This window comes from Nannospalax galili, unplaced genomic scaffold, assembly GCF_000622305.1.
Source record: "Nannospalax galili isolate Female #2095 unplaced genomic scaffold, S.galili_v1.0 scaffold286, whole genome shotgun sequence".
Lineage (NCBI taxonomy): Eukaryota > Metazoa > Chordata > Mammalia > Rodentia > Spalacidae > Nannospalax > Nannospalax galili.
Window position 1 is genome coordinate 3,054,144 of NW_008359442.1, and position 27,415 is coordinate 3,081,558.

Here is a 27,415-nt window from a genome sequence, read left to right on the forward strand (position 1 = left end):
TTATACCACTCCTTGGCATATACCCAAAGAACTCGTCCTATTGCAGAGACACTTGTACATCCATGCTTGTTGATGCTCTTTTCACAGTAGCTAAGAGATGGAAGCAACCTAGGTGTCCCTCAATTGATGAGTGGATATTGAAAATGTGGTTCATATATACGATGGAGTTTTATTCAGCAGTAAAGAAAGATGAAATCATGAAACTTGCAGGTAAATGGATCGAAGTAGAAACTGTTATACTAAGTGAAGTAACATAGACTCAGAAAAAAGAAAACGATGTATGTTCTCTCTCATATGTGGATCCTAGCACCAAATCCTGATAAGTGAGTATGTACCCAGACCTAACTACAGGAACTAGGATAATGAAAAGGAACCAGTGAGGTAAAGAAAAGAAAGAATCTGAAAGAGAACAGTAGAAAACAGGTGTTAACAAGGAGCTATTGATAAAAAATGGGGTTATTTTAAGGGTAATGAAAGGGAATCAGGGAGGCAAAGGAAGAGAAGGCATCTGAAAGAACAGTAGGAAACAGGCATTAATAAGGGAGATATGGATAAAAATGGGGTTAGTTTAAGGGAGGGTGGAGGGAGGGTTATATAAGTAACCTAGGGGATAAAGGGAAAGAAGGAGCTCAAGAGAGGTGGGACTATAGGAGAAGGAAAATGGGGGTGCTTTAAATGGGGAAACCATGGTGGAAGGTTTAAACAATGTGAGAGATTAATAATGCCTAGCTAGTTTTTAAAAATCACAAGGAACCCTATTAATCAAACAACCTATTGACAAATATATATATGGGCAAGGTTTATCTGAGAACAATTTATCTGAGAACAATAAAGCTTTGCCCAAGCTTTATCTACATGGCACATGGTAATTAAAAGTACCAGACTGGTGGAACTAACCTTCTTGGATGTTTAACAGGCATACTTTGAGGCCTATACTAATTTGGTCAGAGGAATTCTAAAGGACAATTTTTGCTCATTGTCCTCCTAGGTTGACTAAGTTCCAGGGGACTATGAGCATTTCTCAAAACATCCTGTAACTACGAGTCACCTGTCCTCTTGATCAAGCAGGCCACAGAGATCCCATCAAATGGACTTGAACCAGTGTCCAGTCTACAAAGAGGAGGGTCAACACAGAGGAAACATTTCCTCCATGCTTCCAAGTGAAGCCAGCTGTGGTCGAGTAGGACCTTTGACTTATCTTCACATAGATGGAACTGGTAAAAGAAAGGAGCCAGAGGCTCCTCCCAAGCCCATGTGACCCCTGAGGAACAGAGCCTCAAAAGGCCTTAAGAGTAAAAATAAATTGGTTAATCTGGGCCAACTGTATGGTTTTAAATACCCAAAAGGAAAGTATAACCAAAGAATAAAGAGGGTTAATATAAATTTTTAAGAGTTCATGTGTATAGTAAAGGCTACATAACAAGAAACAATGTCAGACAGGAGACACCTTCTTTTGAGTTGTTGGCCAGGGTAGCCCAAGAGACTCCCAGACAGTAACCCAGCATAGAGCTGGGAAAATGAAAAACAGACCCCAATTTTATCTAAAGGAATATTGACAACTGATTCCTACTAGGTGAGGAAGAGGTGATCTTCCTAAAACAAGGAACTCTAGATAGGCTGATTAGATTCAGTGAATTGAGGAAGAGCTGATTTTCCTAGAACAAGGAACTCTAGATAGGCTGACTAGATTCAGCAGATGGACAAGCACTGGGGAACAGCTGGGGGTGCCGACAACACAGTGGACAGTAAGAGGGATGACAGAGTATATGGGGACCAGTGGTGGTGGAGGGGGGAGGCTATGGGAGGGTGCCATTTCGGAAGTGGGTGTATAGATAAATAAGATTGTTTGGGATGTTCTGTATGATATACACACAAAAAAAATCAAATAAAAATGAGTTATATTTGAGGAAGCAGCATAAAAATTTTCATGTTAATTGGTAGAGATGAAAAACATTACCATTGAAATGTACCTGATGACACAGGTATACTCAGGTGCAAAGGATCCGAGTGTAACCTTTGTGACTAGTAATAATCAGATGCATGCGCAAACATCTAAGTGTTAGTAGCATTAAAAACAAGTTTTCCTGTAGGAAACAGTATATTTTAAAATGAAATAGAGATCTTTTTTAAGGTTAAAAATCTCATTCAATTTTATGTCTTATAGGATTTATACTGAGTTCAATATCGTATAACTGTATTAAATCAACTGTGAACCTAAAATTTACAGCCACTTTTGCAAGAGATGCAACTTTGCTCTGGAAATTGTTATTGAATATGTTAAAGCTGTAGTGAAATGCTGCTTCTAATCATGTGGTTATTAAATAAATAATTTTGAAAAAAAGTATGTGTGGTCCTGGTCCTACTATTCTTCTGTTTTGTTTTGTTTTTTTGCTTTTTTGAGACAGATCTTCTTTAGTCCCAGCTGGCCTGGAACTCGCTATGTAGACCAGGCTGGCCTCTATTTCACAGACATCTGCCTGTCTCTGCCTGCCAAATATTAAAAGTGTGCCTCACCTCACCCAGCTGGGTCCTACTGTTCTTAACCACTATGTTTTCCTGTAGGTCACTGATGTGTACCTTGTACAGTTCTCTATAACTTCGGGCTCCATATCACAGGCCTTTGTCTACCTAGACCCTCGAAGCCTCACTAGCCTTGATGCTTAAGTCCTCTGCTGATGAAGGCTAGGGGTCCTTCCCAGTTGATTCTGCCCAGTACTGGGATGCTCCTGGATTCTGGTAACCAATAACTGTCATTACATACCAGCCTGGGATGCTTTATAACTTTGCCTTCTCCTTCCTTTGGGCAGATACTTAACCTGCTTGATCCTAAGTTTTCTTCTGGTTTGCATATTCTGTCCACAACAAAGGATGACAGATGTTTCAATTAATGACATGCATTGCAGAGAGATTTGTTATCTGGGCATATTCATTCTTTGTCCCCAGAGCCATTTTGCCATTCTCAGAGGACAGAGGGAATTCAATTCCTCAGCCCAACCGAAAAACAACACAGCAACACCATTAAACACTTACACACACATACACACACACACACACACACACACACACAAACACACACATGAAAATATGAGAGAAAGAGAGAGAGAGAGAGAGAGAGAGAGAGAGAGAGTGAGTTTCTTTTCTTGGGCCAGTTAGATGGCTCAGTGGGTAAAAGTGCTTGCTATACAAGCCTGATGACCTAAGCTGGAAGCCTGCACCCCTTAATAGAAAAAGAACTGACTCCCCAAAGCTGTTCTCTGACCTTCCCATGTACACCGTGGCACATGGTCACCCACACCCATCCACAATAATAAAAAAGAGTGTGACAATCATGTGTTGACTCCCACTCTTATACAAATTCATATACATATAGAAGCATAGAAGGAATGGTAAGACTAAATGGTTGCGTGCATTTTACCAGTCAATATTTACTATATTTGCTTTCCTTTCCTCCATTCCCCCTCTCTCATGGACTTCGTATAATTCTATTAAAATCTAATAATTTACTCGAAATTCAATTTTTCTTCCCTGTCCCAAAAATGTATTTTGCAGCTTCCCTACCTCCTACCCTGAACCAGAACTACCGATCTTAAAAAAATTTTTTTTTAATTGTATGTGTTGCTCGCATGCATGTAAGTACACCCATGTTGTGCAATTCCCATAGAGGTCAGAAGGGGACATCAGATTCCCTGGAACTGGAGTTACAGACAGTTGTTAGCCACCACAAGGGTGCTGGGAACCAAACTCAGATTCTCTGTAAGAGCAGCTGATCTTAACTCTGGAGGCATCTCTCCAGCCCTAAAGATTGTAGATATTAAAAAAAAAAAAAAACTCACCATCTATATTTATACTCACACACCTATATTTTTAAAATATTCATTATTTAGTAACACTTTTATGAATTCTGCACTGTAAAATAAAAGGCTGGTATAAGCACTGATGTTTGGGCACAGCGTAGTAGAAACACAGCAATGCTGTTATTTTGCTTTTGTATTGCACTCACAGGTGGAGACCCTATGCACTGATTAGGACACAGGTCCAGTCACAAGCCTGTGGCTCTGCCTGCCTATGGCTCTGCCTACTCCATGGCTGATTTGGTCACCCTTGCTGCCTGACTCTACTACCTTGGGGCCAGTTTGCTGGATCAGAACTTCACACACAGAATAATACATGCAGGCAATACACGCATATACATAAAATAAAAATAATAAATTTTTTTAAAAAGCCTCCCGCTGGGCATGGTGGCACACACCTTTAATCCCAGCACTCGGGAAGCAGAGGCAGGGGGGTTTCTTGGGGTTTTAAGGCAACCCGGGCTACATTATTATGTTCCGGACCACTTGGACTTCAGGGAAGTACCATCTCCAAAAAAAAAAAAAAAAAAAAAAAAAGCCTCCTAAAGTTTCACCAGGCACAGTTATGTATACTTCTATGACCACTATATTAGAAAATGTTAACTGGGGTAAATCACTGCCTAAATCCTAGCAACTCAAAATACTTTCTTTCTACTTCCTATATTTACATACTCTCTCTGAGAGGTGAGAGACAACTACAGTTGTAAAGCCACTTGAATAACTACTTAAATTTTCTATGTATCCTTATTCCCTTTACAAACACAATGTAATGGACTTTCTAAGGGAAACAGGAAATTAACTGTTTCTCTTCTTATCTACCAACATTCTTTTGAACTTTGTTTCCTAAACTGGGTGGCTTAATTCAATGACCAATACTCTGTACAAACAAAGCTGTTAAAGAAGTCAAGCAAAGTATGAGGGAGCCCTTTCAAAACAAATTGGAACTAAGTAACAATTATTTAAGGAGTCAAAGGAAAACAAGACTCATAGCTTTCTTCTTTCATCTTACATTAACTTTATTGTTATAAGATCATGCCTTTTCTGTTTCCCAGAGATTTTAAGTATGTCACAATTCTACTGGCAGATGTGTAACTCACCATTATCTTCCCCCAAAGCCCACTTGTTTCCCTCCTTTGATCAGTTTTTGTCTCTCTCAACTACATTTTGGAAAATTTGTATTAGTACTCTTTGCTCCTCCTTAAAAACTAAACCAAATAATCAAAACCAACAACAAAACAAACAAAACCCCAAGATGTTTCAGCCCCCAGTGTTGAAACTACATTTTGTTCTTTTCGACATTTCTGGCTCCTACCCTGGGACATGAGCAGAACTCCAAAAGGAAGTAACATTTACATCAAACTCGGAGTATTAGCAGTAACTGCCTTCCAATTTAAAAAATAATACATGTTCTCTATTTTTGATAGTCTAATAAGTATGGTCTTCTAAGTTCTTTGAGGAAAATAATAGTCTGTGACTTTAATAGGAATTTCTGAGTGTCTGGCTTCCCACTAGCTGATTTTCACCCAGAGGTGGTGGCCCTGCACCTGGCTGTAGAATACTAGACCCAGCTTTGACCACGTGCGTTATGGCTATACACACATTCCCCACATTTATCAAGCGTTTTAGTTCTGGGATCATTTGTGCTTCTCTTTGGTCTTCTCTTTCAGTGATTTCAACACATACACAGGGATCCTTCCAACCCTGGCTCATGGTTACTCACCTGCACCCTGAAATAAACTTGACCTCAATTGGCTTCATTACAGCCCACCAAGGATGAATGAGCGGAATTCTGATGTATTACTTGCACTTCCCTTCTACTTCAAATAAAGTTACCTTGCTTCTTTTACAAATCTGCAAGAGTTGGGACTGGGGAGATGGCCCAGCCGTTAAGAGGACTCAGCAGTTAAGAGCAGTAGCTGCTCTTTCAGAGGACCCAGGTTCAGTTCCCAGCACCCACATGGCGGCTAACCACCATCTGTAACTCCAGTTCCAGGGGAATCCAACACCCTCTTCTGCCTTCCTCGGGCATTGCACGACACGGGTGCATTTACATACATGCAGGCAATACACTCATACACGTAAAAAATAAAATATTGAAAAAAATTCAAATCTGTGAGAGTCCTTATTTTCAGTGCTTTAGATAAGAGGCCAAGGGATCTTGAAAGACCTGGTCCAGACCCTGACCACCAGTAGCTAGAGGATAGCCTCTGGGAGTTCGTTTTCCCCTTCCATTGTGAGTTCCAGGGACGGAACTAAGACTATCAGGCTCGAGCAGCAGGCAGTTTTACCCGCTGAGCCATCTCACCAGTCTTTTATTTTCTCATTTTAAAAACACTTTCTTTGACTCACTTTCCTATTGGCCATCATTCCATTTCTCTGAAGACAAAAAACCAAAAACCAAAAACCAAAACCCTTCAAAAGAGTTGCTTATACTTCTTTCTCCCTTCCCATTTCTCTTAAACACATTAAAGCCAAACTGCTACCTCTACCAAGACTGTTCTAGTCAGGACCCCATTTCTTTGTTTCTCTTTGGAACAAAATTATTCTTTCCTTCCAATTTCTTTCCTTCAGTTCTCTTTAAAATCTATTCCAGTCCCCACCATTGCCGCTGAAAGCTCTCCTGCTCGCTCACTGACGTTTTTGTTGTAGAATCCAATGGTCAATTCTCAGACTTCCTCCTCATGAGCCTAACAGCACCCACAGCAGAACCCCTCCCTCTGTGCAGCTTCGATTTCCAACACACTGCACCATCTTGGCTTCCCTCTTGCCTTCCTGGTCTCTCTGTCTCCTTTCTTGGTTTCGCTTCTTTTTCTTCTTCTTGACCTTCAACTTTTGAAGATTACAGGCCTTAGTTCATCAATATTCACTCCTTTGGAGCTCTCACCCAGCCTACTGGTTTAAATTACCATGCATTCCCATTATCCCCCAATATCTGTATCGTTATCTCAAACCTGTCCTCAGCTCCAAACTCGTAATGTATACTTGGCATTGGAACTCTGCTGTTCAACAGTCACCTCCAGTTTGGAATGCCCAAAGCAGAGGGTTTTTCTTGCAAAGATGTACTCCCATCACAACTTTCCCAGTCTCTGCTTCTAGCAACTCCATCCTACTAGGTGTGCTCAGGTCAAAATCTTGGGCATCATCCTTGGCTTCTCTCTTTTATACCTCACTAGCCAGTTCACAGAATCATACCAACTATATGCCATACCCATCACCTACCTCTGTCAATTGTCATCTGCTAGGAGAGACATGCTTCACCTGGATTACAATAATTTCTTAAAAGACAGCCCCCACCCCGTACCAATGGTTCCATATGGTCTATGTTTTACCCAAAGCCAGCGTGATCTATGCAGAGAATGCTCAAAATCCTATAGTTATTTCCCATTTTACTAAGGAAAACAAAACAAAACAAAACAAAAAACCCCAAGCACTAGCTTTCTAGTTCCTTGAATACCCAGGCAAAGACCTACTTAGGGCCTCTACTTAGCTCTTCCTCCTCCAATGCACTTCTCCTTAGCTATCAGCTAAGGCCCTCAGCGTCTTAAATCTTTGCCAAAATCTTACTTTTTCAATGAGGTTTCCCTTTGGCCACCCAATTAAACAACATAGTCTGTTCCCCACTCCCAAAATTCTCAATTTTATTATTTATTGCTTGCTTTTTCCATAATATTTGCAACTTTCTAATGTCCCACTGTTTCCCTCCCTGCTAAAATGTAAACTGTAAGAGGGAAATTTGTTGTTGTTCATGGATATGTAACATGGAACATACTAGGTACACAACAAGTATTTATTGGATGTTTAGTAATGTAAAAATGAATTGTTTCTTGAAAGATTGGTAGCATTTGTCTCAAAATCATTTGAACCTCATACAGTTTTTGCGGACCTTTTTCCAAATTCTTGATTCAATTGATTTATGGTCTCTGGGTCTATTTAGGTTTTCTATTACACATCAGTGTTGATGAATTATGCAGTTCTATGAAGTTATTATATATTTCGTTTAGGCTTGAAACTGTATTGGCAGAAAGCTGCCCAATGTGCTCTCTTAATTTAGTCAGCGCTGTGACTGTGTTTTCATTCCAAGACTGGCTTTTTTGTCTTGCTCCTTTTAGTACCAACTGCTGGTGATACTCTGTATCATGGATTTCTCCTATACCTTTTCATATTTTATTTATCCAGGCTCTGTTGATCTTTTTTTTTCCCCCTGTTGATCTTTTACACATTACCCAAGTTATATTCTGTCACAGAATGTTCACTCAGCATTCCTTCTCCTTACCATCGGGGAGGATTTTATAGTCGGGTCTCGAAGTTAGGTGACACGGATTGACTATTTCTGGCTAATGGCATATGCTACTTAGATGGACATATTTAAAAACGTATAGATAGGCAAGATGATCTTTTCAGTAAACACGGTTGGGGAAATTATATTCATAAGAAAAAAAAAAACCAAACCAAGATCTTTATCTAACCATTTTTTAAAAAATCAGTTCCAGATGAATGACAGATATGTGAAAGGTCTTGAAGAGATAATTTTTAAAAAGCAGGGCACAAAACCCACTAAAGGGGAAATGATAAACGATAGTGAATAAGTTGGGTGTGGTGGCTCACCCCTGTAATTCCAGAGCTTGGAAAGCTGAGGCAGGAGGATTGTTGTGAGTTCAAGGCAACTCTAAGCCATGAACTGAGCTCTAGGCCAGTCTGGTCTAAAGTGTGAGACACTTGCAGGGTGTGGTGGCACACGCCTTCCATCCTAGCACTCAGCAGGCAGAGGCAGGCAGATCTTTGTGAGATTAAGGCCAGCCTGGTCTACATGATTAGTTACAGGCTAGCTGGCGCTACAGGGAGACCCCGTCTCAAAAAACAAACAGGGTGAGACACTTGTTCAGACACACACATACACAAAGACACACATGGACCACCACCCACAAGAAAAACAAGTAACACAAAGTGGGAAGATTTTCAATACATACATCTGGATACGGACTAAGTATCTAACCTGTACAAAGAATTCCTAAAGATCAAGTATGAAGGGCTGGTGGCATACCTGAGTGGTAGAGCAATTGGGTAGCATGCCACCTTCCTACCCCCAAACATTAATATATATCAACACATAGTTTTAAATAATGAGAAAAATGTGGGACTGGAGAGATGGCTCAGCAGTTAAGGGCACTGGCAGCTCTTGCAGAGGATGGGGTTCCATTCCCAACATCCACATGGAGGCTAAGAACCACCTGTAATTCCAGTTCTGAGGGAACAGACGCCATCTTCTGGCCTCCATGGGCACTGCACACATGTAGTACATATACACACAGGCAAAACACTCATACACACAGAATAATTTTTTTAAATGGGGAAAATGTAGACATTGCACCAAAGAAGTATGTGGCCTGGTCTAGTGTGGCATGGTAGCTCATGCCTGTAATTCCACTACCTCTGAGGCTGAGGCAGGACGGCTATCAGTTCAAGGCCAGTTAGGGCTACACACTGAAAACCCTGCGTCAAAACAACAAAACCCACGTTGTCAAACGACTAGAAAACACGTGTGAAAAGTTCTCAGTTCATTAGGTAAAAGCTATCACACGGGTACCATTACAGTTCAAGCTACCGAGCAAGACTGGATCCTGAGAGGTGCAGTCCGGCGAGACTGTGCGGTGTGCCACGAGATCCTGCCCAGCAACGGCCCAATGGTCCTTCTGCTCCACGCTTGGAGACCGGAAGGTGCCCTCCCGGGAATCTGGCTGCTTCCAACATGGGCTCCATTGGTGGCACAGAGAAGACCCCTCTCCTCCACACCCCCAGCCTCACGCCTCCCGACTGTGGCCCGCCTCAGGGGCTCGGTGAGGCGACGCAGCCGGCGGCCGAGGCAGGTGCAGGCAACAACATGGCGGTGGAGGCAGGTGCGCACAGCAACATGGTGGCCGAGGCAGGTGCTGTCGAGGCAGGTGCGGGCACGATGGCGGCCTGAGGCACGTGGCGATCGCAAGGCGGCGGAGACAGGCGCGGTTAGCAACAGGGAGGCAGAGGCAGGCGCGGTGGAAGCAGGAGCCTGCAGCGTAGGGGCCGGGGGTCGCCCAGCCCGCCTCAGGCAGAGCGTGGCGCCCCCTGGGAAACTGCGGTCGGTGAGGAGACTCCGCAGAATGCCAGCGGCGGGGATCACGACCACGGAGTCGCCCGCGCGCTGCAGTTGGTGGCCGGGCCAGGCACCGAGGGCCCGGAGGCCTCAGCCGTCCGCGACGGCGGCCCAGGTGGGGCGAAGGCCCAGGAAAGCAGCGGCGCGGAGCCGCCTGCCCGCGACCGAAAGGCGGAGGTCGAGAAGGGGGACGACGCCACCCCGGCATCTGGCGCGGCCGAGGAAGGGGCGGAGAAGCCTGTGGACCCCGGGCCGCCCAACTTGGTCCTGCAGATGCGGTCTCTGGAGGCCATCCAGGTGGACCTGAACTCCGTGAATGCGCAGGCCGACCGGGCCCTGCAGCAGCTGGAACGCAAGTTCGGGCAGATCCGCCTGTACTACCTGGAGCGCCACAACTACGTCATCCAGAGCATCCCGGGCTTCTGGGTCATCGCCCTTCGAAACCACCCGCAGCTGTTCGAGATGATCACCGGCGATACATAACCAATCTGGAGGTGAAGGAGTCCAGACTCCACAGAGCAAGTTGCAGGTTCAAGTTCTTCTTTCGAAGAAACCCCTTCTTCAGAAACACGCTGATTGTCAAGGACTATGAGGTCAGACCCACAGGCCAAGTGATATCGCTGTCCACGCCGATCTTATGGTGACCTGGTCATGAGCCCCAGCCCTTCACGCACGGCAATCAGGATACCACCACGTGCAGCTTCTTTACCTGGCTTTCCGACCACAGCCATCCCGAGCGTGACAGGATTGATAATGTTACCATATTATCAAAGAGGACCTCTGGCCAAACCCACTGCAATACTACCCGCTCCATGCAGGGGCAGCTAGAGCCAGGCGTCACCAGATAGAGCCTATGGAGATTCCCAGGCCCTTTGGCTTCTAGTCTGGTTAACCTCTGCTCTTGTGATTCCTCCCACACAGGGTGGTAGATTCTGAAAGGCTGGTGGTGTTTGGCATCTTGACGTGGGTGCTCTATACATGAGTGTATTCAATTTGTGAAATTCCACAAACACTTTTCTGTGCATCTAGTATACTTGAGTAAGGAAAGAGGAGTCAAAACCAAAACCAAAAGAAACTACAAAATATTAGAAAATGTCCAACTTAAAACGGTTTCAGATCTCTTTGGGTAGGTCAATAATCCATATATGAGAATTCAACTAAGATTACATAGTGTGTCACTGTCAAATGGCTAAAATGCATTTTATAAGAATAAAAATGTTCTGCTTTCTAGACATGGGCCATGAATATTTTAGTATTTACCATACTCTGCTCATTCAGTTGTAAAGTTACTCATAATGCTTATAATGGTTCATTTCAAAGCATAGTTCTTCTAGCTAAATCAATCATAAAACCCACATATAATTTAGTTCTGTTGTCAAGGATAATGTTACCCTGAAACTAAGCTGCATCATATACTTTTAAAAACAATATTATTTTAAATTATATGTGTATGTGTCTATGTTTGGATATGTGCATATGAGTGTCGGTCCCCACAAAAGCCAGCAGCATTGGATCCCCCTGGAGATGGAGTTACAGGTGGTGTGTGAGCCACCTGACCTGGGTTCTGGGAATCCAATTTGGGTCCTCTGTGAGACAAGCCACCACTCTTACTGCTGAGCCATGTCTCCAGCCCCTAACATCTCTCCTTTCCTCTCCTCCCCTCCCCTCCCCTTCTTTCCCCTTTCCTTTCCTTTTTTCTTTTTTTTCTGTGACAGGGTCTCACCTTGTATCCCTGACTGATTTAAAACTTGCTCTGTAAACCAGACTGGCATCTCACAGAGATCTGCCTGGCTCTGCCTCTGTGTGCTGAGACTAAGGGTATGTGCCACCACACCAGGCCTTATCATATGCTTTTAAAGAGGTCTTTTTAGGCCTCCCTCTTAGACATAAACATATTTCACGTGATAACTGAGATTTAAGAACAATTTCAGCTCACACTTTGGCACATGCAGCAGAAGACAGTGGTGTCAATAGCAACAGAGTCTTCTGTAGAATTGTAATAGAAAAATCATTTGGTATATAGCAAGGTATCTGAGAGATAAGGATAATTTAAGTGTTGGAAATATAGTCTTTTTGCATACAAGATAAAAAATGAAGATGAATTTACTGCCTTTGAAGCAAGATAGACAATTAGGTTTTTAATAACTTCTACTTACCTATTTATGTCACATTATAATTTTAAGTGGTATCCACTGACTTCTCAATGGCAAAATTTTCTCTTTGCTATTGGTAGGTAAAGCATAAGAGGTAGAGAATAATTTATATAAAAGGTGGAGAATTCAAGTTTAATCTGTTTTCCCAGAATTGATCAGAAAAGATTGTAAGGTTTTCACATTTAGTATCAAACTAGTCTACAGCATTAAATAACAGACATGCACTTGAGCTACAAATCAGGTCCCCTGGATTCTAGGTGCTCTGCACACACTAGGCTGAAGTAGATCACTTAATCCCAAGGATATAGCTTTCATGGTCTTTTTAAATGTGGAGACATGATTTCTTCTAAATCATAAAGTGTTAACTATCCTATGCTTTCCACAAAGTTCCAAGCCTCCTCTGGCTTTGCTTTTTGGTACCATTCCTAAGCAACCTCGCCCTGGGAGAGTTCATCCTACCACATTCCAGATAAGAGTTCTTACATTGGAATCTCTCTGTTTCCAGCATTGCTATTTCCATATTTATTTTCAATCCCTTCCTGCATTACTGGAAACCTCCAGTCTGCCCTTCCTGAATCTTAGCTCTCTTTTCTCCATCTTTCATACTATTGGCAGTGATTAGATACATTTTGTTCAAATTTTCTGGTGAAGACAACAATGCCTGCAGCTGAACCAAGTCCCGCCCAACGTTCTTGCCAGAATCCATTCACTTGGGACTCCTTCAGCCACCCGCCTGTGTGCCTTGGCTCATAAGTGTCCCTCATCTTGGGTTCTCTTGCTCTCCTCCATATCTTATAAAAGTAGAAAGAAATTCTTAGGATATCCTACCATTCTTTCTGGAGGCAGGGGCAGGCTTCTGTGAGTTAGAGGCCTGTGCTGGATAGCTTTAGTGTCAACTTGACACACTTGGGTTGAGGCAGCCTCAACTGGGGAATTGCCTCCACTGAACTGACCTATGGACATGTCTATGGGGCATCTTCTTGATTGTTGTGTGATGTGGGAGGGCCCAGCCCACTGTGGGTGGTGCCACCCCTGGGCAGGTGGGCCTGTGTTGCATAAGAAAGCAGGCTGAGCAGGGGCCAGGGGAGCAAGCCAGTAAGCAGTGATCCTCCATGGTCTGTGCTCCAGTTCCTGCCTCCATGTTCCTGCCCTGAGTTCCTACCTTGGGCTCCCTGATGAACTTGACTTGGGAGATGTAAGCCAGATAAACCCTTTCCTCCCTATGTTGGTAATGGTCAGAGTGTTTTGTCACAGCAATGAAAAAACAAACCAGGACAAGGCCAATCTCTTCTACATAGTGAGTTCTAGGCCAGTTAGCTACAGCTATGTAGTAACATTAGCGAGACCTTGTAGCAAAACAAAACAAAAAACACTTTCTATAATAAATAAAACCCTCTACCTCTTATAGCATATGCATTGTAAAGCATTTGTCCCATAGAAATTTATGTGCCATTTTATGTGCTAGAAGTTCATATATATAAACTGTTGCCTCTGCTGGGACTAAAGGCATGTGCCACCACACCCAGCTCAGAGGTTTATATTTTCACCTCTCAACTTTAAATTCTTTAAGAACCAAGATCATGTTTCAGTTATATCTTAAACACAATTCCTGTCTTCAGCCTACAGTCTAGCACAAAGAACAAGCAATGTACAGTAAGAGAAATACTAAAGTAGATACAAGCATCAGGTTCAGTGGGATCACAAAACAGGGAAATTCTCCCATCTAAGAACTGGACTGTCAGGGGTTTCTTATGAGGAGTGGCTTTCAAGTTACAGTCTAGGGTCTCTCCTCTCCTCTTCCTCCCCTACCTCCTCTTTTTTTTTCCTTTCTTGATACAAGGTCTTGTTATGTAGCGTTGGCTAGCCTTGAACTTGTAATGATACTCTTGCCTCCCACATGTTAGGATTATAGGGGTGTGCCACCATGCTTGGTGCTCTGCCTTTTCATCTGTAGATCCCTAACGCATAATATTATGTCTAGCACAAAACAGATCCACCCAAATTACTTAATGAGTGTGTAAATAAAACGTTCTCAAACCCTTTGTAGCTCTGAACCTGTAGAAGAGGAATCATACTGGTCTTCTATGCTTCATCTCTTGTATGAGCAATAGATCAATTGGCAACTGGCTAATGAAAGGATAGTAAAAAAATTAAAAACATAGTTTTAGTCTTCAAGATTTAGATAAGATCAATTAGCAACTGGCTCATGAAAGGATAGTAAAAAAAATTAATAACAGTTTTAGTCTTCAAGATTTAGATAAATGTTAATTTTTTTAAATTAGTTGGGTTTCCAAAGAATTATTTTTTTTTCTTTTTTTTTGATCTAAGACAGTGTCTCCTGGAACTTGCCATGAAGACCAGGGTGGCCTTGATCTCACAGAGATCTGCCTACCTCTGCCCGCCAAGCTTCCAAATAATTATTAAGTAGAGACAGAGGGGCTGGAGAGATGGCTCAGCAGTTAAGAGCACTGACTGCTCTTGCAGAGGACCCGGGTTTGATTCCCAGAACCCACATGGTGGCTACAAACTGTCCTTAACTCCAGTTCCAGGGGAAACTGAAGCCCTCTTCTGACCTCTGCGACATTGCAGGGCATGGGTATACTCATGTACATGCAAGCAATACACTCATGCACAGAAAATATTAAATATTTTTTGAAAAAAACACTGGTTGTTCTTGTAGAAGACCTGGGTTCAAATCCCAGCACCCACATGGAAGCCAACAGCTGCCCATAACTCCAGTCCCAGGGGAGCCAAGAACCTCTTCTGACCTCCTCAGGCATTGCACGACAAAGGGTGCACTTACCTACATGCAGGCAATACACACATACACATAAAGTAAAAATAAATAAAATTTTTTTAAAAAAGTAAAGCCAGAAAAGCAAATGCTGTTTAAATTCTAACAAATGTTTGTTCTAACTCAGAAAGGATGCTATATGAATAAATTAGTTATTTTGCAATTATAGGCCCAAACTGAGTCAAGTTGTTGCATTAACACATTTTTAAAAATTTTTATTTATGTGTTTGTGTCTGCTTGTCTGTATGTGCACCACTTGTGTGCGGTGCCTGTGGAGGCCAGAAGACAGTGTTGGAAACCCTGGAATTGAGATTCAGTTAGTTGTTTGTGTTGGTGTGGGTATTGCAAACTGAACCTGAGATCTTGGAAAGAGCAGCAAGTACTCGTAACCGCTGAACCATTTCTCCGGCCCCAATCTGTCTTACACTTTAATCTCTAAAGCAACATAAGAATATGGTAAAAACAAGCAGCTTTATTGCAGCTCTTAACAACAGCTATCATTTACTGCACCTTCTGTTATGCTAGCTATTGTGCTAAGACTTGATGTGCACTGTTCTCTTAATCCTTACATAACTCTATACCATATTCCCAATTCCAGTTTGCAAGAGACTCAGCTGGATATTACTTGAGTCCAGGCGCCCAACCTAGCAGTGAGTTGTAAAGCTCCAATTCAAAGCCAAGTCTATCTGACTCCAGAGTGTGAAGACTACACATAGACAGAAATAGCTTTTGTTTTGCAGTAGAAAATTATTAATCAAAATAGCTGGCTTAGATTTTTTTCCCAATTGTAGACAATTTTTCTCAACATATGAAAATTTTTCTGATTTTGGTAGTCCATAATGAAGTGAAGGCACAGGATTAATGTACATTAGAAATGCAACACTGTAAGATACCATCAGCACTTTTTGATTTGGTGGCTGTGGTTGTTGATAGGGTTACTATGCAGCCCTAGCTACCAGGACTGATGATCTTCCTGATTCTGACACCCAAGTGCTGGGATTACATTAATATGCCACCATGCCCCTCCCTAAAATAATTATATATTAGGATTCAGATTTCTTTTTTCAAAAATATTTCATTTATTATTTTAATTTTATGTGTTTGAGTGTATTGCCTGCATGTAAGTAAGCGCACTCATGTCATGCAGTGCTGCAGAGGTCAGAAGAGGGTTTCAGATTCCCCTGGAACTGGAGTTAAAGATGGTTCATAGACACCATGTGAGTGCTGGGAATCGAACTTGGGTCCTTTGCAAGAGCAGTCAGTGCTCTTAACTGCTGAGCCATCTCTCTAGCCCCTCATTTTGATATCTGAATAGTCACAAATGCACTTACAATATGTACACTGATTTAAAGCACCTTGCTAAAGAGGCCATCAAAGCGGAAGCACATTTTCAGGCATTCAGTGGCTCAAGTGAGCCTTCTTCTTTAATGCTAGAAATAACCGAGAACATTTGGGAGACACTGCACTTTATCCAGGACAAGCAAATGGCAAAGAAGTCCTTTTGGGTGGGAAAGGAATTATGTCACTGTCTAGAAATCTCCTTTGATAGACTTGGCTCCTCAGCAATGGAAGACTGTGCATGGAGAAGGCACAGTCAAAGAGCACATGTGAAATTCAGAAATATGATGGAAAAGAAGAGGAAATGGGAAAACCTCAAGGATAAAGCACAATGGAGGAGAAAAACAGCCATGAAGAAACTTCCGACGTTAGTCCACAAACTAAAAAGAACACTGAGGCCTAATAGTGTTCCTGCTTGTCTGATTTGGGGACTTCTGGGGGCAAACTGCTACATCCCTCTGCTTGGAATTAAATAATTATGATAGGAATGAGACAGACTAGAGGCTTCTACATTTCCTTCAAGCTTTTATCCTATCCTGATAGGGAGAATACAAGTATACAACCCTGGAGTTTTGCCATTGTTCAGAAATACGGTTAAAAAAAAATTGATGAACACCTTGGTTTGATAAAATATACATTGGTCCCAAAGCAGGTATTATCCTTACTGGAGCAGTATCCTTACAGCACTGTCAGGAGCAAAGGATGTATAGACAGGATTCATAGGAAAAATGGGACATACACTCAAACTAGACTAAACCTGAGATTATTGAAGGTGCTTTTCACAAAAGTAAGGATGGCATTTATTAAGTGCAGTGGTACATGGAACACCATGAGTCTAGCAAGAGCAGGAGTGAATGTTCATCACTAGCCTTAAGAGCATGGGACAGGGGGGGTTCCAAGAGCCTAGTGAGACCCTGAACTTCAGCAGATACAAGTGCTAATTCAGCAGAAGCTGTGGCCTGTAGGAAGCAGGACTGCCCCCACTTCAGGACAGCAAAGTGGCAGCCAGGAGAATAAAAGCTCTGACTTCTATTGGCTGCCTTCCTTCAGGTTCTTCAAATTAACAGAAGCGAGCAGAAGCCAGAGGTTATGGAAGCCTGACTAAAGATGTTCTTACAGGTCAGCTTCCTAGGTCACAGAGCAGGGTGGAAAAACAGTGGATCTACCTGGTAAGTAGGAGCCTTTAGTACTGAACTGGTTTCTGCTTTTCCTAAGAGATTCAGCTCCGATATTAGATCTTTGAAAATATTACATGATCTTGTACAATGTTAAGAGTGTCAAGATCATTATTAACTATCCTTCCAGCTTCCTGCATAAGCCACTCACTGAAGGTTTCTCAATGAAATGAATGAAGCTGGGCTGTATGGCTCCTTCCCTCATCAGACTGTGACAAATACATCAACAGCATCCGAAAAGAAGGGATTCTGAACTTACAAGTCCCAATTGTACAACCTTGATTATTTGACTTACAACAGTAAGCCAAATAAACCCTATTCTCCCCAAGTTGTTGGGTTTTTTTCCAGTGTTTTATCACAGCAACAGAAATCAAATTAGAACAAGTATAGAAAAAACCATATTTGAAATCTAAACTTTCCCTCATTATGTGGAACTTAATGTATTTTCCTTCTCTGATGTCACAGTGTCAAGTATCATTCACCTCTGTCAGCATCCCTTCCACCATCCCAGCCACCCTGGCCTTTATTCCCAATTCAAGCCTTGGCACCAACAGTTCCCTCTTCCAGGAGAGCTCCTTCCGTGGTTAGCTTCCTTGTATTCTTTAGTTCTCAGCTCTACATCCTTAGAGGCTCTGGTCCTGACCCTCTTCTCTAATGACCCTCTTCCCAGTAACACCCACTAGTTTCTCTCCATCCCTCACAGTAACATCTCATCCTCTCTGAAGTTAAACGGTATGATTTGTGGATGGATGCATTTTTGTGTGCCTTAGTTCACTACCTCCTCTTCTAGGCTATAAATCTGATGCCTAGAATTCTGTCTTGTTCTTGGCCCCCATCTCCAAGACTTGGCACATACTTCTGGAATGGCTAATTGGAGATTCATGGGGATAAGCTTGGTCTGGGGCTTCCTGAAAAGGAGGCTGCAGCAGCTTCGGGTCCCTAGGGAGTCCTTAAGAGGACCCACAGCCTCTTAGACCTCAGAGATAGTCACTCAGCCACTCTAGGCTAGGACAGAATGCCAGAATGTTGAATGTAAATCTTCTCTATGTCATACCATACTCTCCTCAGTAAGCACTGTGACCAGCAAAGGGCAAGAATTGATCATTTGTACTACACTGCATTCAGAAAATATCATGAAGGGGCTGGAGAGATGGCTTAGCTGCTCTTGCAGAGGACCCAGGATCTATTCCCAGCACGCACATAGCAACAAACAACCATCCATAACTCCACTTCCAGGGGATCCGATGTCCTCTTCTGACCTCCATGGGCACTGCATGACATGGGTGCACTTACATGCAGGCAATACACTCATACACATAAAATAAAATTTAAAAAAAAACCATGAAATAACACTTTAGTAGAAAATGGGCCTTATGACAGATGACTTTGACCAACTGAAGGTAACAGAAGTGCTCTAAGAACATTTAAGGAAGGATTTGCTAAACACTGATATCTAGTAGATTATTTTCAACTTAATGAGAGTTCTAACTGGTAAGCATATAGTCTCATCCTTCCTGGGGGATCAGCTCTTGACCTGTGCTTAAGTCTTAGTAAAATGGTGAGCAGAAGGCTGCCAATCTCAGATCCTTCTGTGGGTTGTATGCAAACATTTCTATAGGACAGCTGCCATAGTAGAGGGAATGACCAATACAGAGCAGTTTCTTGAATTCAGAAAAATTATTTACAGGTACAAAAGTTTAGAGAAGGAAGTTCCTATATTTGATTCATATGGAAGACCTAAGATGTTCGACTATAAACAATTAAATTTAGTAAGGAGATGGGTATAGAATTACTATGATCTACATAGTAATGAATAGATTCAGATGTGCAGATGCAGCAAGTCCAGTGATGAAATGGGGAAGACTCCATGTGTAACAGCAGCAGTTAAAGGATAAAATATCTCAGAAAAAGCTTTAGAAATGGGCTGTATTTATAAATATTTAAAAAGCATTCCTGAAGACACAAAAACTTGTACAAAGAGAAAGGCATACCAAGTTCCTAGGAAGATTTAACCTCATGAAGTCAGTTCCTTCTAATCTGTATAATTATAATAAGGCCAAAAATTAGGTAAAGGTATGAGAGGGTAGAATTTAAACAGAAAAGTCTAAAGTATACAGTAAAAACACGACAGGAATGTCAAGAAATGCTTCACAAAAGAATGAAAATGAGGGAATGAGTTATTCCTAGCACTTACAAAATAATATAAATCTTATTATAAAATAATCAAAATGAGAACAGACGCATGAATGAGTCTATGAATAGACCCATGTATATGATAGTGGTATCTGATAAGCACGGCACCACAGATCAGTGAGGAACAACTTGAAAAATTGTCTTGAGGCAACTGGAGAGACATTTAGAAATGTATGTTGTATTTATGCCATGTGCTATACACTAGCCAAGGCAGTGAGCAAAGACTTGCATTTAAAAGCTGAAAGTGATAAAAATGCTAGAAGAGAGATGGCTCAGCGGTTAAGGGCATGGACCACTCTTGCAGAGGACCCGGGTTCAATTCCCAGCACCCACATGGTGGCTATGAACGGTCCTTAACTCCAGTTCCAGAAGAATCCGAAGCCCTCTTCTGACCTCCGCACGGGTGCACTCACGTACATGCAGGCGAGACACTCATACACATAAAATAAAAATAAAAATAAATGCTAGAAGAAAGTAAGGGAGACTACCTGTTTATTAACCAGAAATGGGGAAGCCTTTCTGTTACCTAAATTTTAGAAACAAATGAGAAGACTGACAAACACAACTGTGTGGAAATTTAAATCTGCAGAGATCAACAACTCCATAAAAAATGACAATTGGAGGGAAAATATTGTTATCTAAGAGCACACACAAGTGGCTACGCTCTCTAAGAGAGAGACTGTTTTAAACCACTTTAATACATAAATTTCTATTAAGCAAATTCTTAGAATAGTAAAAAGAAATACGGAAAGCACGTGTGGCCAGTTCTTAACCCAGAGTTTCCCGAAGAAGGAAGCTCCCTTCAGATTCTGTATGAATATTTAACGTAAACCTTCAGTCATACACTCATCCTTTCAAATATAATCTTATTTTCCATTTAATTAAAGAAACCAAGAACAGTAATGACAGGAGTGCAAAATGAGTCCAGCAAGCCTTCTATATTTCAGCACATCACTGATGCAGATGCAAAGGTCTCTGGGGTTACTAAATTCTGGAAGGATATTCTACTTACTAAGCTTAGCTGTTGTCTTTGTGTGTGTGTGTGTGTGTGTGTGTGTGTGTGTGTGTGTGTGTGTGTGTGTGGTGCGTATGCATGGTTACACTCGTGTGGGTGCAGGTATGCCTGCCTGTGTGTGTAGAGACCAAAGGAGGATGGCAGGTACCCATCTGTAGCACTCTCTTTCTTGAGACAGGAGTTAAGAGGGCAAGCCCTAGCAGTCCCCATCTCTGTGCCACCCCCCACTCCCACTAGGATTCAGACACTCACACAGGCCTGGCTTTTTGCGTCGGTTCTGGACATTTGAACTCAGGTCCTCATTCTTGTGCTGCACGTGCTCTTACTGAGCCATCTCCCTAGCCTGCTTTGCACACGCCTTTAATCCCAGCACTCAGGAGGCAGAGGCAGGTGGATCTCTGTGAGTTCAAGGCCAGCCTGGTCTACATAGTGAGTTCCAGGACAGCTGGGGCTACAGGGAGACCCTGACTCAAAAACAAAGCAAAACAAAACAAAAAACAAAAGACAATAATAAATCTTATTTTATTTATTATCTTTATTTTATGTGTATGGGTGTATTGCCTACATGAAGGTAAGTGCACTCATGTTGTGAAATGCTTGTGGAGGCCAGAAGAGGGTGCTAGAGCCCCCAGAACTGGAGTTATGGGCAACTAGTAGCCACCATGTGGATGCTGGGAACCAAACTTGGGTCCTCTGCAAGAGCAGCCAGTGGTCTTAACTGCTGAGTCATCTCTCCAGCCCCCATAATAAAATTTTTTTTTCTAAAAAAATACTATGACTTCTCTCCTTCTGACATAAAGGGAGGAAAATAAGGGGAGGGGGAAGGCCAAAGGGTTTTTTTGTTTTGTTTTGTTTTGTTTTGTTTTCATTCCCTTCCACTGTTTGACTCCAGGAAATAGTATAATATCCACAGTCTCAAGGAGGTCTGAGAGATCTGAGAGGATCAGGGTGTTGGGCCTTGAACCTTTTTCAGTGGGTTGTTTTCAAGTTTATCTCCTGAGCACCTAAATATATACATTTTAATAGTAGAGGATTTAATTTTTAAGGTCAATGTTCCACTTAAACCAGGCAGTAATTTTAGGATATCCAAGAATGTACTGTGTTATGAGATTGCTATTTCCATGGAAATTTGGATGAGGATTATCTGGCATTTATTATAGTTTCCTAAGATATGCCTAAATTACAGACTAATTTCATTTATAACTCAACCAACTTAATTAAAAATGTTTTTCATTACTTTTCCACCACAAGCATTTGGGGAGATGGCAAGGAATCAGAGGACAACTTCTGGGAGTCAGTTCTCTCCTTCCACATTATGGGTCCCAGGGATTGAACCCAGGTCATCATGCCTGTCAACAAGTGCCATTCCGGTAATCCTTGCTCTGAGGCTGAAAGAAAGATACTCTGTAGACAACGCCAATGATGCTTCCTCTCCAGCTAGCTCAAAGAAGAAGGAAAGGAAACCCCCACAAATGAAGACTCCCAGACTAAAGTGAAGGGACAAGAAAATGGTCAAAACCTGAATGAGAACAGAGATTCATCCACTTATCCCAAACATCGCTCTAAAATTTCTAACCCAAAATAAAGGACTAGGCAGATCACAGAGCAAAGATGAAAGCAATCTTGTTTTGAGTTTAAGCCACTAAAGCCAGAAAAAAGCAGTCAAGGTCAACTGTTAGGTAACAGAAGCCCTGGGTGGCTCCAGGTTTTCTGATTTCTGTGTCACTGACTTCCTCATCCTGTCTGCTGCAGAGCTAGCTCATCTCACTATCAAACTGGTTGTCTTAGTCTCCTTGTGCAATTGGAAATTTTACCTTGTCACAGGCATGATAAGGCAGAGGATGTATTTGTTCTGAAGACCAATAAAAACAGGAAAACAGTTGGGGAGCGAGAACACAGCGTGGACAGACATGGTACAGGAGTTCTGATGAGAGACATCACCAGAGTGGAAAATGGCCAGGTTGCAAAAGCTGATGGGCTGCTTTTTGGAGAAGGAGAAAGTTCATTTTCTTTTTCGGGTCTCTGCATGCCAAGATGGCTGGCTGCACATGGGAATGGGTTTCTGTGTGAGGTCTGCTTTCCATACTCAATGAATAAGCTAGCATCTTGTTTATCCATTCTTAGAGGAGTGATCGTGGTCTAAGTTTTGTTTATGTTGACACCCTCCCTCCCAAGCCACATGCCCTGTGAGCACCTTTGTCCTGCTCACCTTCACTGAGGTGACCCCAGCTCCTTCTCCAGCACCTCTAATCACACAGAAGATCACACTCTAACTTCATTCTGAGGAGAAATTCCCACCTCTAATAACAGAATTCCAGGTCCTGGCCACTTGAGTCACAATTCTTTCTAGGAATCACTCTAATTTTTAACTGATGAGTAGATAGACAATCTTTGTCATAAATACTTTAAATATAGGGATTATTTTTAAAGTGCTCTCAAGAGAACTTAAAAATAAATTTGCAGAAACACACACACACACACACACACACACACACACACACACACACGCAAGTTCTTTTCTCTTCCACCGTGAAAGCAGCACATTTGGCTTTTTGGTGGGCCAAGACCAAGCAAGCCTTTGTATCTGGAGTTTAGCTGCCATACCACCTGCTTATTCTCTTCCATCGTGAAAGCAGCACATTTGGCTTTTTGGTGGGCTAAGACCAAGCAAGCCTTTGTATCTGGAGTTTAGCTGCCATACCACCTGCTTAGGTCACCATGGGTGGTAAAGTACGAATCATATTAAATCTTAGTTCAGCTGTGGCGATGCTCTGCCCTTTATAACCTCGGTGGCTTAGACAACCCCTGGAGTTTCTTAGTCATTACAAGCTCAGTGTTTCTAACAGGAACATACCGCACAGCCTCAAATACTCTGCTAGCTCACATTAGATGCTAACAATCCAATTGCAAAGGTGGAGAAAGGGAGGAGCAATGGGCTGGTAGATGTTTTTCTCCTTAACCTTCATAGGAAGCATTTATCATTAGCTTCGTTCTAGACTAGTAAGTAAAGGGGTGTGTGGGGAGGGCAGCTTTGGGCTGATGACTTCATTAGTTCTATTTCTATTTTTAAATAGGGTAAGTTTGTTTGAAGCTGGCTAAGAGAACAAGACAGAGGCCATTCTTGTTCTCTACATAAGCAGCAAAATGTCACAGTATGGCATCTTTTCTTTCAAGCAGGATCCCTTTGAGGCATTACTGGAAAAGCAGCAGAGCCATGAGGGTCTGGAAGGCATGCTGACCGCTGGCAATCTGGTAAAATCCCATGGTGCCAGTGAGGTAAAAATGTTATTATTAGCAGACTCTCTGGTCAAGAAAAGCTTTGATCTGCACCACTGAACCCTTCTGAGTAGGTGTGACTGCGTGTTATGTGTAGATATAGGCATCATAGGTGAATTTATGATTTACTTAGGGAGAACATTTACAAAAAATGTTTTAGAAGATGGGGGGGTTGCCCATAAAAAAATGATACAGTCATATGAGTCTGTAAATATCTACACAGTAAATAGTCCCATAAGCCACAAAAGAAGTAGGCCAGACAGTACCCAGGTACTGGCTAGTTTTAGCCTTTGTACTAAGAACCACTCATAATATTTTGACAATAATTTAACAAATTTTATGTGCAATCAGAATAAATTCACATTATGAAAAACATCAAAGGATTCCTGAGCCTTTTATTAATTAATTCACTACAAAATAATGAATTATATTTGGTAGGTTTAATTTTTTAAAAACTGAAATTAAATGTCCTTAAAGATTTGTGAGTAAATGATGAAATGCCAGTTAAATTAATGAAAGCAATATTTCCAAACATATTAATGTTTGAGCTTGCTATTTTAGGTAGCTGATAGATAAAGATAAGGCAAATCACACAAACTTCACAAGCAGAAAAATAAAACATAGGTGACAATTAAAAGCCTTGCTCTGTTTTTTTAGTTCTCCTTTCTGATTTTTCACTAGTGGCAGAGAATTCTATCAGGCTATGTGCATTATCTGATAATCTTTCATTTGTTCATTCTCCCACAATATTTATTAGCATGACCTCTGCTTCCAATACTATTCCAGGGATTAGGATGTAGCTGTGAGAGAAAAGAGGATCTCTCCTCCTATGGAGTTTATATTCTAAAGGGGGAGACAAAAACAAGTAAACAAGTATTAAATACATAATGTGTCCTCTTGTAGTAAGGACTATGAAGAAGCAGGAAAACTAGGTTAAGGGTTAGAGAGCAGTGTGAGGAGGAGGGGTTAGATTATAATTTTGGAAAGTAATAAGGGGCAGCCTCTCCAGTCTGAGACCTGAATCATGCAGGCAAGAGTCTGAGCACATTTGAAAAACACTTTCTACTCTAAGAATGCAATGTTTTCAAAAGCCCAGAGCAGAGCATGATGGGCTTATTAGAAAAACAGTAAAGTAGAGACAAGTGAGTGTGGTGGTTTGAGAGTATCCCCATGGACTCCAAGCATTTGGACTTTTTGTCCCCAGTGGGTGGTGCTGTTTTAGGAGATGTAGCCTTACTGGAGGAAGCATGGCACAGGGGGCAGGTTTTGAGTGTTTAAGCCTTGCCAGATTTCCAGTCACTCTCTGCTTCCTGTGCCTGCTGAAGATATGATTGCTTGACTTCCTGCTCCAGCCACCTCTTGCCACCATGCCTCCCTCGTCATTATGGACTCTTCCCTGGAACCATAAGCCAAACAAAGTCTTCCTTCCATGAGTTGCCTTGGTCATGGTGTCTTATCACAGCAACAGAAAAGTAACTAATACAGTGAGTAACAGTGAGTAGCAGCTAAGTAGCAGAGAACTGGGTCAGACAGGTTCCCAGAGTCCATTCCTACATGCCCAGAAAAGTAGATAAACAGAAGAGAGTAGTGTGTAAGAAGATAATGGCTCTGAAGCATCTACAGAGTCAAGAAGCACTCTAGACCCAAAGCAAGATTTTCAAAAAGCACCCAGTTGCACAGCATAATAAAGTGTTGAAAATCAAAGTTGAAAAGTAGTAAAAGAAACTGACTGTAAAAAAAGGATAGCCTCCAAAGGAACAAATATTAGACTGACAGCTGATTTCTCAACAGAATCAAGAGAAGCCAGAAGAAAATGGAATGTCTTCAGAGTGGGAAATATACTTATTTTTTAAATATTTTATTTATTATTTTTATTTTTATGTGTGTGAGTGTTATGCCCACATGTAGGTAAGTGCACCAGTGTCATGCAATGCCCTCAGAGGACAGAAGAGGCTGTCGGATCCCCTGGAACTGGCGTTACGGACAGTTGTTAGCTGCCATGTGGGTGCTGGGATTCAAACGTGGGTCTTCTGCAAGAACAGTCAAATGTTCTTAACTACTGAGCCATCTCTCCAGCCCCCTGGGAAATGTACTTATAAACCTAAGAGTTCCCACCAGTGAAATGACCCCTTAGCAGCAGAATGGCATGGACAGATGGTTTTTACTTTATGTAGAGGACTTTTCATTAACAGCCTATTCTAAAGAGAATACTGAGTATACTCAGCTCCCAGTGAAAGAAGCTCAAAGATGATGAAGGAATAAAGAACAATGAAAGGGCATATGTAGATATATTTAAATGAATTTTAAAATTACTACAATAATAGGAGATTGTAAGTATATGTAAGATGAAAATATATCTAAATATCATATAAACTATATCAGACAAAGGTGACTGTAAGGAACAAAATCATAATAAGAAATAGGTCTATTTCAAAAGTATAAAAGTTGAGCTGGAGACCAGCAAGATGGCTTTAGTGAGTAAAAGGGTAAAGGCATTTGCAGTATAAGCCTAATGTACTGAGTTCAATCATTGGATGTCACAGTAGAAGGAAAGAACGAACTCCCGCTAGTTGTCCACTGACCTCCACATGTATGCCACAGCACATACACACCCATATTCACACATACACATCATGTGTAAGCTTGCATATGTACACCTTCAAATACAATCATAATACATGAAAAATAAATTTTTAAAAGTTGACTTCTATAGTAAGCAATAATTCTATATTTTATGTCTCTAATAACATCTAAAATTTTATATTAAATGATATTGAGAAAACAAAATAGAGAAGTGAAAAAAATCATAGTGAGAAACTGGAATGTAGTATCTTTCAGGCATACCAGACAAAATGATTTAAAAAGATAAGATTTGGATAAGGCAATTTATATGTTACCTAGTAGTAACACATACTACTGTATGTACAGACATACTTTACTCCAAAGCTGCAGAATGAATGCATTGCTTTTGAATAGGTAGAGATCATTATTGTTAAAAAATCAATCATATGTGAAAACAAATTACCACAAATTAAAAAAAAAAACCCAAATTCATACAAAATAAAATCTCTGATTGTAAGGAACTATCAGCAACAGAAAGATACTTAGCAAACCCATAATCTATCAATAAATATACTTTTTAATAACATATGGCTCAAATAAAAAATGTCACAGTGGGGAACAGAGGCACAGCTCCACACTGTTACCTTCAGCAGGCTAAGGGAACTCCCTTCATCTTTTAGGGACCTTGATTCAGACAAACCCAGGATTTTCGGCTTCTATGCAAAAAAAGAAACTCAGGACTAGACTTTATGAAGCAAAGTTGGGACTTATTAAGACTTTTTAAAAAATTTTATTATTTTAATTGTTAAAAATATTTTATTATTTTTATTTTATGTGTATGAGTGTATTGCTTGCATGTATGTGAGTGCACCCATGTCATGCAATGCCGCAGAGGTCAGAAGAGGGCTTCAGATTCCCTTGGAACTGGTGT

The 27,415-nt window shown here is 41.5% G+C and overlaps 2 protein-coding genes across 2 annotated transcripts in view; one reads left to right on the forward strand and one right to left on the reverse strand.

Moving 5' to 3' along the window:
- The window catches only part of Acyp2 (acylphosphatase 2), a 204,761-nt gene that overhangs the window by 45,650 nt on the left and 131,696 nt on the right, over positions 1 to 27,415 (reverse strand). The window lies entirely within an intron of this gene.
- Positions 10,231 to 10,861, forward strand: Tspyl6 (TSPY like 6). The gene is given in 3 exon segments (XM_017795594.1): positions 10,231 to 10,450; positions 10,453 to 10,727; positions 10,730 to 10,861. Coding segments are annotated over 3 exon segments (606 nt in total). The 5' UTR covers positions 10,231 to 10,251.